The following is a 13,868-nucleotide window of genomic DNA, read 5'->3' on the forward strand; positions in this document are numbered from 1 at the left end:
TCTATGGCGTGTTGTATAAACGCCAACAGTTCGTTGGCTATGAGTTGCTGAGAACCCATAGTCAATTACGTGCAGCGGCTATTGCCGCGCGGGTCGCGAATTATTATAATTCTTATTGTGTAGTGGAGCACGTCCGAATCCGAGCGTGCACCGCACCACACTGTTATAACGGCTTTCATGCCTTTCGAAGTTGTGTAAGTTTTTTCGTATGAACGTGATTATTCCATATAAATACGACGAATACATGGTCATTATCCTGTGTCTCACAAATAAGTCCCTACAAGAGACTCTTCGTGTCACGCCGGCAAGTATCCTCTTTGCTTGTTTTTGAATAATGAATACCGTATCAGAATCAGTGGAGTCACCCAATAGAATGGTATCATACGACATTAAGGAGTGGAAATATGCGAAATATGTTTGTCGTAGTATGAACTCTGTAACGACAGGTTTTAATTTTTTTTGTGCATAAGTCGCACTACTTAGTCTACCACACATTGAATTTATATGACGCTTTCACGATAAATTTTCATCCAGAATGAATCCTAAGAAATTACTGTGGTCAGTTATGGGCATTGGAATGTCTAAATATGTTGGCCTCGGGATTGATCTACCAGAGAATAATATTAAACTAGATTTAGCAGCATTTAGACCATTGGAAGTGAACCATTTCATCAGACTCATATAGACATTTCCTACTTTTATATTGAGTTCGTCGTAAGTTCAGGCGCCAACAATTACAGTAGTATCATCAGCGAACAAAACCAACAAGCTATCAGTGATATGGGACAACAAGTCATTAATAAATGTCAGGAAGAGGGTATTTTCTAGTGAAGATCCTTGAGGAATTCCAAGGTTCACGTCACCTCCACTACTGCGTAGTTTTTTCCCACCTGATAACACTTCAACTGTCTGAATTCTGCGTGATAAAAGTGATTTCAGAAGATCATATATTTTGCTTCGCGTACCATATGGTATAGTTTCTCCAAGAGTAATTCGTAACTGATTACATCAAATGCTTTTGAAAAGTCACACAGCATTCCGGCTACTTTGCACAAACCATATAACCCTGTAATTATTGAGTCCACCACACTCTGTGCAGCCGCTGTGGTGGACCGGTAATTACGATAGGCATCGACTCAATTATCTTTGAAATATTTGGTGCAATAGTTATAGGTCTATAATTATTAACTCTGCTCATCTCACTTTTGCCCTTATACACAGGACATACACGCGTGCTCTTTAGCACGTTGGGATACACTCCTGTGCAGAACATTTCATTGACGAGTTGTACCGGTAGAGTTTATTTATTTATTTATTTATTTATTTATTGTATAGGAAAGCCAACATGTTGCATATACAACTATAGCAAATGTACAATACTTTACAAAGTTTAAAGGTAGATATACACCATAGTTATTGGCTAACACAGCATGCAATACAGATTCAAGGATATTTGAAAATTAATTATTCAATTAGTCTTTATAATTATAATCCCGACTTTCTTTATAGGTCAAAAGAAAAAAAAGTAAAAACAATATAATCCCTACATTAGAATAAGAGTATAAATAAACGATATGGTACATAACAGATCGTTCTGAATTTTGAATAAAATATTTTATTTTTAAAGACAGCTAGCATACATTGTTGAATTTTGTATAACTCTATTTCAGCATTTAAACCTAAATTTGTCCTAGGTAATCTATGTTTAAATGGAACATAATTAATGGGACGCCAGTAACGCCTAGGAATTGCAAAATTAATTTTTTGCAAAAGTTGAGGAGAATCTATTGCATTATTTATAATTTTATGTAAGAAGCATAAATCTTACATAATTCTGCGGTTGGACAGAGATAGGATCCTATATCTGGATAGCTAGTCCACATATATAATGAGAAAGGGTGTCTAGAACTCTGTGTTCTAGAAAGAAAGAACTTTTTCTGAACGCGTTCAATGCTATTGGAATGAATTTGATAAAAAGGATTCCATGCTATTAAACAATATTTCAAAAGATGCTCCTAGATAGAGAAAAAAAAATAGAATAAGCTTAGTCTCTGGGTTTTTTATTTTTTTAGTGGAGTGTATAATTATTATTAAATAAGATTGGACATTCTAAGGGACTGAGTTATGATTCTATCGATGTGTTGGAGAAACTTTAATTTGACGTCAACCGTAATTCCCAAATCCCTTAAGCTATCGACTTCGCTGAGGCTGTTATTTAGGATGTTGTAAGTATAATTTATAACTTTCACTTTCCTTGTAAAGGTGAGCTGATAACACTTGCTGTGATTAAGTATCATTATATTATCACTGCACCACTGGAGTAATCTATTAAGATCAACGTGCAATAGTCCAGCATCCTCAAGTATTGTGATCTTCCTGTAAAATTTAAGGTCGTCCGCGTAGAGTGTGAAGTTACCAATAAAAAAAGTTAATGAAGGCTCCATATGTGAGCCTTGAGGGACCCCAGTTAAGGCCCTGAACTCTTGGGACTCATGACCACCTATCAATACTTTGAGAAGTCTATCGACCAGGTACGGTTCTGAACCAACTAAGTAAAGAACCACTAAAACCATAACGTTTAAGCTTCAAAATTAGCATTTCGTGATCTACCAAATCAAAAGCTTTGGAGAAGTCAGTATAAATACAATCGATTTAGACTATCAATAGAAAACGCCAGATCAGATATGGCAGATCGATTTTTAAGAAAGCCATGTTGGCTATCGATAAATACTTGTCGCACATGCGAATTAATACTACAGTAGAGATTCCAAAACCTTAGGAAAAACTGAGAGTATATATATGGGACGGTATCTCGTTATATCACATTTCTCCCCGTCCTTGAAAATTGGAACAACTTTAGATTTTTTCCATTTCAATGGAACTGTTCCACTGGACAGAGACATTTTATAGATCAACAACAGTGGTCTAGCCAGGCTACTAGCACAATTTTTAACAAAGAGGGGAGGGATATTGTCTGGACCGGATCCTTTGGTAGGACCAAGCTTCATATTTTATTTTTGACTATCTCCTTTTCTAACACAACCGATTATATGTATGCTTCGTTGATGGGAACGGGTTTATAGTCGAGTAAAAGAATCCGTGTCATGTATACTTGAAAAATGGTCGCCAAAAGACTGGCATATATCAATTTCACCTGTAAATATGGTACCATTAAGATACATTGATGCTCGGTAATCGGATGTGCTGTTACGGATATTTGAGGTATGACCAGAAAAACTTGGGATTCGTGAAAATACTATCTACAACAGTTTTTATGTAAAAGTGATAACAAGAATCGATGAGGATTTCACATTCATCACGAAGAAGTTGAAATTTGACCTCGTCAAGCGGATTGCCATAAATTCTGTATCGTATTCTAAAATGATTTTTTTTTCTTTAGCTTGTTAATTAAAGGGCCAGAGTACCAGTGGGGATATTGTTTGGATATTGGCTTAGATTTTAGGATTTTTTAAAATGTTCTTAGAAAATTTGTAGCATTTCATCTACGTTATTAGCTTTTTGAAAAATTATGTTCCAGTCAATCTCACTAAGTTCTGCATTAACCAACTCATAATCTGCTTTATAAATATTTGGTTTTATGTTGTATACAGTATCATCATTTATTCCTTTATGTAGAATTCCACATTCATAACAAGAGGTGGATTCTTTTAATCTACCACACTCACGGGGAAACCACATTCATTTATTTGGATTCCATTTGCTTTATTGCACAGAATTAGGTCAAATAATGTACCCAAATTGTTTTTTCTTTTTCCGTTAATTTGGTAAAGGTTTGCCTCAGTCATAAAATTCTTAAAACAATCTCTGACCTTTCCAATATATTGTCGTTGCAAATTTAAAACCTCTTATGTGTCATTTTGGTCGGACACGAGTTTTGTAAATAGTTGAAAAGCATTTTTAAAAAGTAACTGTCTAAAAAAACTCTAATGTGAATATCTTCTTATTTCAATGTCTTACGTATTATTTTGAAAATATCTTAAGTGTTTGTCCACATTTAATTGTTGATCAAAATCTCCTATATACCTGATAAACAGATAAGAGGTTTTAATAACAACTTTGTTACAAAAACTTGCAATATCCTATGTGATTAGTATTACACTTATTAAAAAGAGAGCACAATATTACGTCAAATACGCATAAAAGTGAGATGGGTTATTAGAAACAAAACATTTGCTGGCTAGGTCAAGGTTAAGCGAGCAATCATTCATCAGTGTCGTTGCAAGCACGCAGCAGGTATTATAGCGCGCAAACACTATAATACCTGCTGCGTTGTCATGTTAATCGAATTTCTATAAAATAGTGAATAGTATATCTTCTCATTGAATTTAAATATGGACAACGGTAACAGTCGGGCTCACCGAATGGTGAATTTAGTGTTAAATCCTCAGTTGCCAACTCAAAACGATGACAAAAATACTATCTCTGCTGTCAACGATGGTTCAAGTAAAGCACCCCTACATTCCAATGATTCATTAATTACGCCAGAAGATCTAGTATTTAAAACTGCTGTACGTTCGAGGTCACAGACATTCTCTCTTTTACGAATACCCTCACCTACTGTGGCTATTGCACAAGACTGGTGCAGTGAAGACGACGAAGCACCGTTGTTAATATCTACTCGAGCTACCGTATATTCCGCGTTAAACCTTTCTCATGAGGCAAGCAACACGACAGCAAATGTTAAAGAAAATCTAAGAGATTATCTTACCACTTTTTAGTTTTACCATAATCATCACTTCCTGAGTCACCATCGTCTAACTTAGACGCGATTCTACCTTTAATTGATAGCGACGATAGTATGCAAGATCTTCACTGGACTTCAAAGTGTAAAAAGAGGCGAATGCGTCTCCCTTCATCAGATAGTGGAGATGAAGTACAGTTGTCATGGATAACGAACGATCCAATTTCTCGTGAGAATATTCCACCGTCTACAGACGATGAAATTAAGGCTCAAGTCAGGTTTACACAGATCAACAATAAACACGAACTATGAAACCACGTTGTTTACTTAGAAAGTTGATTACAGATCCGAAAACAAAAAATACGTTTATGTGCGCACTAATAACAGAAGAAGAGCGTAAAGCAATTCATTCTTATTTCTGGAATCTTACACGTGGGCCAAAAAGAAAGCTTTTGTTAAAACTGCTGCAGTTCGTAGAAGAATAAGACGTCGTCAGCGCAAGGATCAAGTTTCTACAAAGAAAGGAAGTGGTCATGATACTTTTTTAAATAAAAATGATGAAAAATGTTCTAAAGTGAAAGTGTGTAGATTATTCTTTTTAAATACACTTGCTTTGGCTGAAGACAGTTTCAGGCGCTGCATCAAAGAGTCAGATACGGTCATTAAGGATGCTAATGATTCACCTGCTATCACACGCAGTGATAATACTGAAATAGGATAGCCGGTCTTGAACCAAAATACACACAACGTACAAAAACAGTCAAAACCTAGTTAAAGCTAATTCCGAAAGTACCTAGCCATTATTGCCGCGCGAGTTCCAGTAAACTGTACGTTGAGTCGAGTTTTAGATCTGAGCAACACATGCACGACGTTTTTGCTTAAAGGTGTCGAGAACATAACCATCAAGCAGTAAGCCGACCAACATTTTTAAGAGTTTTGAATCAGGAAAATATAGCAATTCACCATCCACGTAAAGACCAACGTACTATACTTGCTGTAGCTTCAAACCGAGTAATATTTCACAGAAAGAGTATGACGACCACATTATTAAAAATAATGAAGCTCGGCAAGCCAAAAAGAATGCTATCGATTCCGCCAAAGATAACGTGGTAGTCATTACGGTGGACGTGCAGAGTGTCTTGCTTGCTCCAAAGGTTTTGGCTAGCGCCCTGTACAACAAGCTTAAATTACAATGCCATAATTTTACTATATATAATTGCAGAACAAAAAAAATAACTATATACTTTTGGCATGAAGCTGATGGGGTGTATCAGCTAACGAATTTACTTCTTGTTTGGTTGATTACATAACGAACTTAGACACGGAAACTGAAAGAGTGATTGTTATATCCGACGGATGTGGCCACCAAAATAGAAATCGAGTGTTGTCCGCTATCCGCAGCTATATTTAGAAAAAAGCCACACGATGATGGAAGCGGACAGTATGCACTCAATAATAGAGCAATACATAAAACCTCCCATATAGGCACCCAGTGATAACATAGCCAGAATGCAACAAGCTCGTCCAAGGAATCCTTATTGTATCAAATCAATCCACTATGACTTTTTCCTTAATTACGAAGAACAGGAAACAAATTTCTAGTCCCGGTAAAGTAGTAGATATAAGTGGCCGCCGGTATTTACCAGATGGGTCAGTGTTACTAAAGTTACGACATAATGAGGAGTGGGCCATCTTACCACAACGAAGAGCACTTTCTCGTAAAACTTTCCTGCCAAAACCTTTGTATCAACAACCGCTTAAAATTACAGAAAGTAAATACAAGCATTTACAAGAACTAAAAGCCGTTGTTGATAAGGACTATCATCCATTTTACGATTCCATTTCATTCAACCCTGGGACACAAAGACTTTGATATAAATTTATGATTTCCTAATTATTTAAAAAAAATTGTTTTTCTAAATGTTCCTGTATATTTGTATCCGTCAAAATTAAAAGACTATTTTTTTTATTATTATATAATTGCTTAGTAAAACAAATAAATAAATAAAAAATGTTTTAATTCATATCCCTTTAAGAACTACTACGTGATCATAAAATTGCAATTGAAATCTCTTATGTGTCGAAAATAAAATTCGATAGGCTTTATGGTTCACTTTATTTATTGTAATACATAAACATTTTTTCCATACATTTAAATGTCAATGTTTATAGGAAATGAAACTATTTTTCCGGATTTAAATCGCGTATATTTGTTTATTCAAACAAACCGACGTTTCAGGCCCTTTACAGGTCCCATGGTCACGGTTGACCGTGAAAAATAGTTTCATTTCCTATGTGTAACAATCGCGAAAACCTAAGAACTCGATATATCAATGTTTATTCAAATAACCAATATAGTAAATATACTCTCCATGAAAATTATACACGAGAAAGTTTTTTTCGTTTTTCTATGAAAGTAACTTTTAACACATAGGAGATATTAAATTTGCAACGACGATATGTCGTCGGTATGGTATAGTCATTGGAACCGCTATTAATCCAATCAACCGAGGTTTAATAGCGGTTCCAGGAGGATTAATAGGAGGAGTTGATATGACTGGCCAGGTAATTATAAGTACATTTACTGATATATCATATATGTCCTGTGTAGCGGGAGCCTTATTCACTAGGTGTTTCAAATATTTGTCGAGTGTGTCTTTTGTAACAGTAGGCAGTATGCAAGTTGGTGGCTGTTGGCTGTTCATCTGCGTTAATAAATATTCGATTGCCTTGTTTTGGTCACTATGTATAGAGAAATTGGCTGCAATAGATAAAAAGTGTTCATTGAAATAGTTTGGTATGTCAGCAATGGGCACATCATACTCATTTTTATCTTTCAAACATGTTATATTTTTCTAGCGGTGGATATCTCATCGTCAACAATTTTCTACACCTCCTTTGATTTATTTGTGCATTCCTGTAGACGTTTATCATTGTATTTTTTATGTCGATTTTATCAATCCAGCGTAATGTTTAACGCACTGATGTAACATTTTATCGTTAGGATATTAACGACGCATTTCATTGTAATTATTAAATTTTTGTGCATACAATTCACTGCTTATCCACGGAATGGCGTTATTCTTTTTAAAAAATATATTTTTTAAAGGAAAATGAACATTTAAATAATATAACATACGAATTAATTTACTGAATTTTTCATTAATGTCCAATGTAATGTCAAATATAAAATTCCAATGTATATTTTTCAATGTCAATATAAAACGAATAATTGAATCTGATCGGAATATTCTATTTTCAATATTCACGTTGTGTGGAATGTTCTCATTAGGACCTGTCTTCAACACATGACGCTGAACGCTGTGATCGCTAATCACGGTGTCAATCGGTGATGCGACTACAATGTCATCGTTATAGGCCACTACACCGCAGTCAATGGAAGTCGAACAGGTTTCGCACACTCGAGTTGCGAAACTATTTATATTTTTTGAGCCATAACTATCTAATAAGTCATCTAGTCTAGTTCTCAAAGGATTTGTAGTCAAATAATCCACATTTAAATCGCCGACCATAATAAACCTTTTGTTTTCGTCAATTAGCTTACTAAACAATAATTCCATTGTAAATAAAAATGTTGTGACATCACTTTCTTCAGTTCGATATGCGGCTATGATTGTAAGTTTTATTTGCAAAATTTCGATAACAGTGAATTCACATTGATACTCAACAACAAGGCTTTGTAGGTCGTTTCTCTGTTTATATAGTAAGTAGTATATATTAAATACATATTAAATAAAAATTAAATAAAAAATAGTAGTATGTATTAAAGCATTGATTTTATTGTGCAAAGTATCTTGTTAATCTTACATACATTATTATTTCCATGGTGTTAACAAATGTTCTGGGGATGACTAGTTCCATGTAATATTTGACTAACATAAATTGGTATAATCTCGCTATGTTTCAATATCTCAAAAAGTCCCAGAGAATCGAAATTAAAAACAAGACAATAATAATAACGCACACACTCAACTTAGCCCCGCACTAGGTAAACCCTGTGTCGCAGGTGCCATGGACACACACACACACAGACAACCACAAAATACGCCTAAATTCCCGAGAGAAAAAAATGTAGGCCATACAAATATTTCTCCCGGCCCGGGAATCGAACATGGGACCTCTGCGTGGCAGTGGTAACCGTTCGGCCACGGAGGCAGTTAACCACTATTAATAACTATTGGAGCTGTTCAGCATTTTGCGTCTTATTGACTTTTTTTTTTTCAACAATCAGTCAATATGTGCATCCACACTTTACACACACACCAGAAGCACTGTAATACCTTGGCAAACCCAAGAACACCCTGAACATGTCATTATATAAGGACGCATACGTCACTGAAAGTCCTTTGGGTGTACCTATCTCATACACTTGCACACTTAAATGTTTTTCTTTTATTTTTGTTCTCATTTCCTTTTTTCCACGGTTCTGCATATTTGCGCTCGCCGAATTTTAGATTTTCAGTACAAATCGGCAATTTCATACTTTAACCCCTATTATTTAGAAACCCTTACTATAATTACTATAATTACTACCAGATACTATAATTTTTAATCTGTTTTTTTTTTGTAAATTCTGCATTTCCTATGATTATTATTTATACCATGATTATTTTTTTCCAAAAATTGATTTCGATGTATTAAATTCCATGATGTATTAAAGGTTACCTAGTTTAAAATCAAGTCAGAAAAAAACATCTAGCTGTCAGCTCTTTCCAAGCCAATAATAAAAAATAGATCTCGTATTGTTCACTGCAGAGGAAGAGCACCTTTATTCTTTTCTATTTCTTGTATAAAGGTTTACTGTCAGTGTTATGAACTCATTGTGTGAGACGACCATATTCTTTGCTACAATATTGTATATGTAGCCTTATACTAAATTCAACCTTATATTGCAAGTCGTTAGAACACCTGTTCCAAAACCATAAGTTAAGATAGTAATAATAGCATCTAAGGAATATTCCTTAGAAGGCTGTAATCACGCATATATACGCGTTACACTTGCGATGATCCAGTATTACGACGTGTAATAAAGTAGTAACCAAGTTATTAAATAGGATTACACTGTCTTTGTCTTATAGAATTTCAAAACGTAAGCAGCAAAAGCCAAGGTGTGTTATTCAAATTTAATCCGTATTTACGCGGCTTTAAAACTAATTACGTTAACTCCTAAAGCTGTGAATTCCGAATATATTTATTAATTGTTATTGTGTTCGTATTAAGATTGTTATGGAAGACGCAGCAGATAACGATTTTAGAACAACCTACACTTCAACCCATTACATGAGAGAGGTCCCATTGTAATCAACAATCTGCTATAGAATATTATTGATCATATTGCGTGTTACAGTGATAAGTTATAAAACGCATAAATAAAAAATCAAAACTGCCGGGAACAAAAACAAATTCAAGGTACTAGGGTAACCTAGTTGCTTATATTTTCAGCGTTAATGCGAGTAACAATGAACACGATAAATAAATTGTAGAAATTAAACATTTCAAAGTTCATCACCATATATGTACGTGCCACTGTTGGGCACAGCTCTAATCTCAGCTCAGGCGAGAGTTTAGGTCTTCACAGGATAGGTTGAGGACTTTACACGTTTTCCGAGGGTTGTGAACCTTCTTCGACGTGCAGATTCATTACGATCACCGAAAAGCTCATGATAAATTCCAAGAAACTCAAACTCTGCTTGAGAGGTAGCCCAAACAATTGTTCACCGCGGCTTCAAATTTCAAATTTAAGTACAATAAATTCAATCAAAATTAAATAAATAACTTCATTAATTTACTACGTACAGTGAAGCTATTGTTATAATTTAAATTAGTTTTAACATAAACATGCAGTCACCGTATTATAAAGATATATTACAAGTACGTGCAAGAAAATCTGATTCCGAACAATTTCAATTATATTTGGTTTTAAAGCCGAAGCATGTAAACATTGTACGTACAATTACACCAGAACAAAGGAACTAATTTATCCTTACTTGATTCCCATTGTTCGTTGATCCTTCACAAGCACAATAACAGTACAAACATTGCTCGGTTAATTTATTAACATAGACGTAGTCTAGAGGCTCAAATACATATGAACACGTCCCCACGCCAACGAGATTTGATAACGCCGCCCTTTATGCTTAACATTTCTACTTGCCATTTCTACAATATAACCGTGACTTGTTAAAATGACCAAGGACGACGTACAATCTCGAAGTTCTTGCGGCTCTTTGCCAGTCAGGCGCGTAATATAAGCGGTTTGTGGGTGGAAAGTGGTCCGTGAACTACCACGACAGGTTTGCAGACTTTGTTGTTTAATTTCCGCAAAAGAGCGGCTAGATCCACTGACTTGTTATAAGATCTTTGTTGCCTACAAAACTTTGACATCTCGGAGACATGTTACAAAACGGTTGCTATTCTATTTGCTTATTACTTTGTTTGCTTTAGTATTTTCTTTGTAGTATACTTCAGAAAGGTATTCTTACACGTTTACCTCAAAATACAAAGAAAAGTTTATCTGTGCTTGCGGCTATGGGCATGCTGGAACTAAGAATACTAGTATTATACTTACGTTTTGATTGCAAAAGTAAAAAAATATAATTATAACCTTTTATAAAAAAAACCGACCTCTAAAGGTTGTTGAATTACGTCTATTTGGGAAGTTTTATTGCAATCGTTTAATGGAAAGTAGGTGAAATCCTATTAACCGGATTCATACCCTAACTTGCTACATATAGAGGTGAAAATATTGTCTTCTAATTTGAATAGGACCACTAACAAGATACCCCCTTTCCAACAAAAAACACAACCGCATCGAGAACGTCCTGGATTTTTGAAGTCGGTTAAAAATAAAAGAAATTTAATAAAATTTAAAAATGACTGAATACACTTAGTCTTTGCGAATTTAGAAAAAAGTAATAAAGTATGTAAATTTAATTGTGAAAATTACCATCCATCAAAACTTTGCTTGCGTCTTTGCGAATCTGGACGATGAAAATGAGCAATGTTTATTTAACATTGAAAGGTTGTAATACAGCAGATGTGTCTATAATTATGTATATTCCATTAATAATCTCAAGATGACATAAGAGGTGGACACAATGCTAATCAACAGCGGCGACAATTTTTACCGATTTCTCTAAAAAGGCAGAAACGTCAAAAGAATGGCCGCGAATACACTACTGATATACCAAGGGCATTACGAATAAAAAATATATCTGAATTTGTGAGTTTTATATGTTTAATAAATAATGAATACCGCCGCTCCCATTCAAAAATTCAAAATGAATCTTCTAAGTCATGGGAAAGGCGAGAGTTCAAAACAAATAAAGTGATTACTAATAATAATAAACCATTTATTTAGCATTTGCAAAAACTATTTTTGATCAATCTCACTATCTTATTTTACTATATAAAAATTAATAAAACTAAAGTCTATTTATATCCCACCGGGCCAATATATTCACAGTTCATTTGGTGGGTGATCATGTACAGCATTTAAGAAAACTGTTAAGAATTTTGGGTATTAGTCAATCAAACTACATGACATTTAATAAATAGGATCTATAAACTACTAGGTACATGATTTATCAGATTTTCGTTAGTCTCAAATTTGAGTTATTTGTGTCAATAATAGAACTATAACATTTTGAAAGACCATGATCCAAGGAATAACGATTTCCTTATATTAGAAAGTTTTTTTTTAATGAAACAAAGTGATGGGAGAGACAAGTCGTGCGTCTAGTGGTAACACGCCTGTCCGTAGCTGCAGTGCCAATCATAGCTTTTAACGCAATGATCTGAGGGAACTGCCACTGCGCCCGTCACTTTGAGACTTAAGTTGACAAATCTCATGTGCCTGTAACTTCACCAGCACTCTTACCCTTCAAAACCAAAACGCAGTAGTGCTCAGATTATTGCTTGTCGGCAGAAATGGGTAAGGTGGAACTCTACCGCTTTAATTACATAATATACATTCATCATATTGTTCGAATGAACCTTAAATTACAAAATGCGGATAAAGGTTGAGGTAAGGTCCTCTTAATTATACCGTATAATTGGAGCTACCGTTCACTGGATTATTAATTAAAAATATGTAATAAATTGGAATGACCAAGCTAACGCACATCTGGCGTAGTAGAAAAATCTCCAACGGTACCAAATCGAGACTAATCAGAACACTAGACTTTTTTATAAATGGCTCAGAATCGCGGAAGATCTAGGCATAAGAACGGAAAAAATAGACGCTTTCGAGATGTGATGTTGGAGAAGAATCCTGAGGTATTTTGGTCACATTATTCACAACCAGACAACCTTGACAAACTGGTTGTGGTGGGTAAAGTGGATGAAAGAGACTCCGCGGTTGATTATCTAGCTGATGGAGCAACCAAGTGACCCTAGATGACCCAAGACTGAGTGGTCTATAGGGTTATAGGGAATAACAACTGCCATTAGAGAGGCTGAATACAGAACCAAATGGAAGAAAATCGTCCATAAATTCTCGAAAACCTTTCAGCAACGAAAAAATAACTAAGAAGAGTTTTAATGTGATGTAAGTTCGTCTTTAGTTTAATATAAGTATAATAAGAGCTAATCCGAAAAATGACGGTCCGAAATGTCACAGGTGTTCGAAGTGTCATTTTATTTCTACGTGGGATGCAATGATGCAAAAATGAATGCAAAAAAGATACAAGCGATATTCGTGACTTAGTGCACAAGCGACATTAGAAGTGGGTCCAAGTTTTCTAGATTTGTATAGTCCCGGATTCGGACGAATACGAATCGGATGCAGGGCATAAACGTGCTAAGCGAATTTACTCAACAGGCGTCTTCTGCATACTGCGGCCCTATACATTGTAATACTGTTTATTATTATCCTTTGAAGTAGCTAACCTTAATCCTGGGCGGCGCATTGCGGTCACGACTCAAACTATTGAAAGCAAGCACTTAATGAATGAACCCCTAACTGGAAAACTACTCTACCGCCTTTATAGTGCCCTGTGATATATAAGAGTGGGTTAGTTTTAGAAATACGATACTTTTGTCTGCTGAATTGATGTCATGAATCACTTGTGTAGCAAAACTATGTTGCAGCGTTGCGACCTATTGAATGTTCTTTATTTAGTTTTCTATTGTCGGTTGGTTTATT

At 35.0% G+C, this 13,868-nt stretch overlaps 1 protein-coding gene across 2 annotated transcripts in view; it reads right to left on the reverse strand.

The window, feature by feature from the left end:
* Positions 1-10,835, reverse strand: part of LOC113226988 — a 61,368-nt gene extending 50,533 nt beyond the window's left edge. The window contains exon 1 of one of the 2 annotated variants that reach the window (XM_026459840.1): positions 10,711-10,835. In XM_026459840.1, coding sequence (XP_026315625.1) covers positions 10,711-10,721 — 11 coding nt within the window. In that variant the 5' untranslated portion in view covers positions 10,722-10,835. The remainder of the gene's footprint in view (positions 1-10,710) is intronic. The other variant, XM_026459839.1, reaches the window with a different exon arrangement.
* Positions 10,836-13,868: the final 3,033 nt, after the last annotated feature.

Source organism: Hyposmocoma kahamanoa, unplaced genomic scaffold, assembly GCF_003589595.1.
Source record: "Hyposmocoma kahamanoa isolate Upper Pololo Valley unplaced genomic scaffold, ASM358959v1 202, whole genome shotgun sequence".
Taxonomy (NCBI): Eukaryota; Metazoa; Arthropoda; class Insecta; order Lepidoptera; family Cosmopterigidae; genus Hyposmocoma; species Hyposmocoma kahamanoa.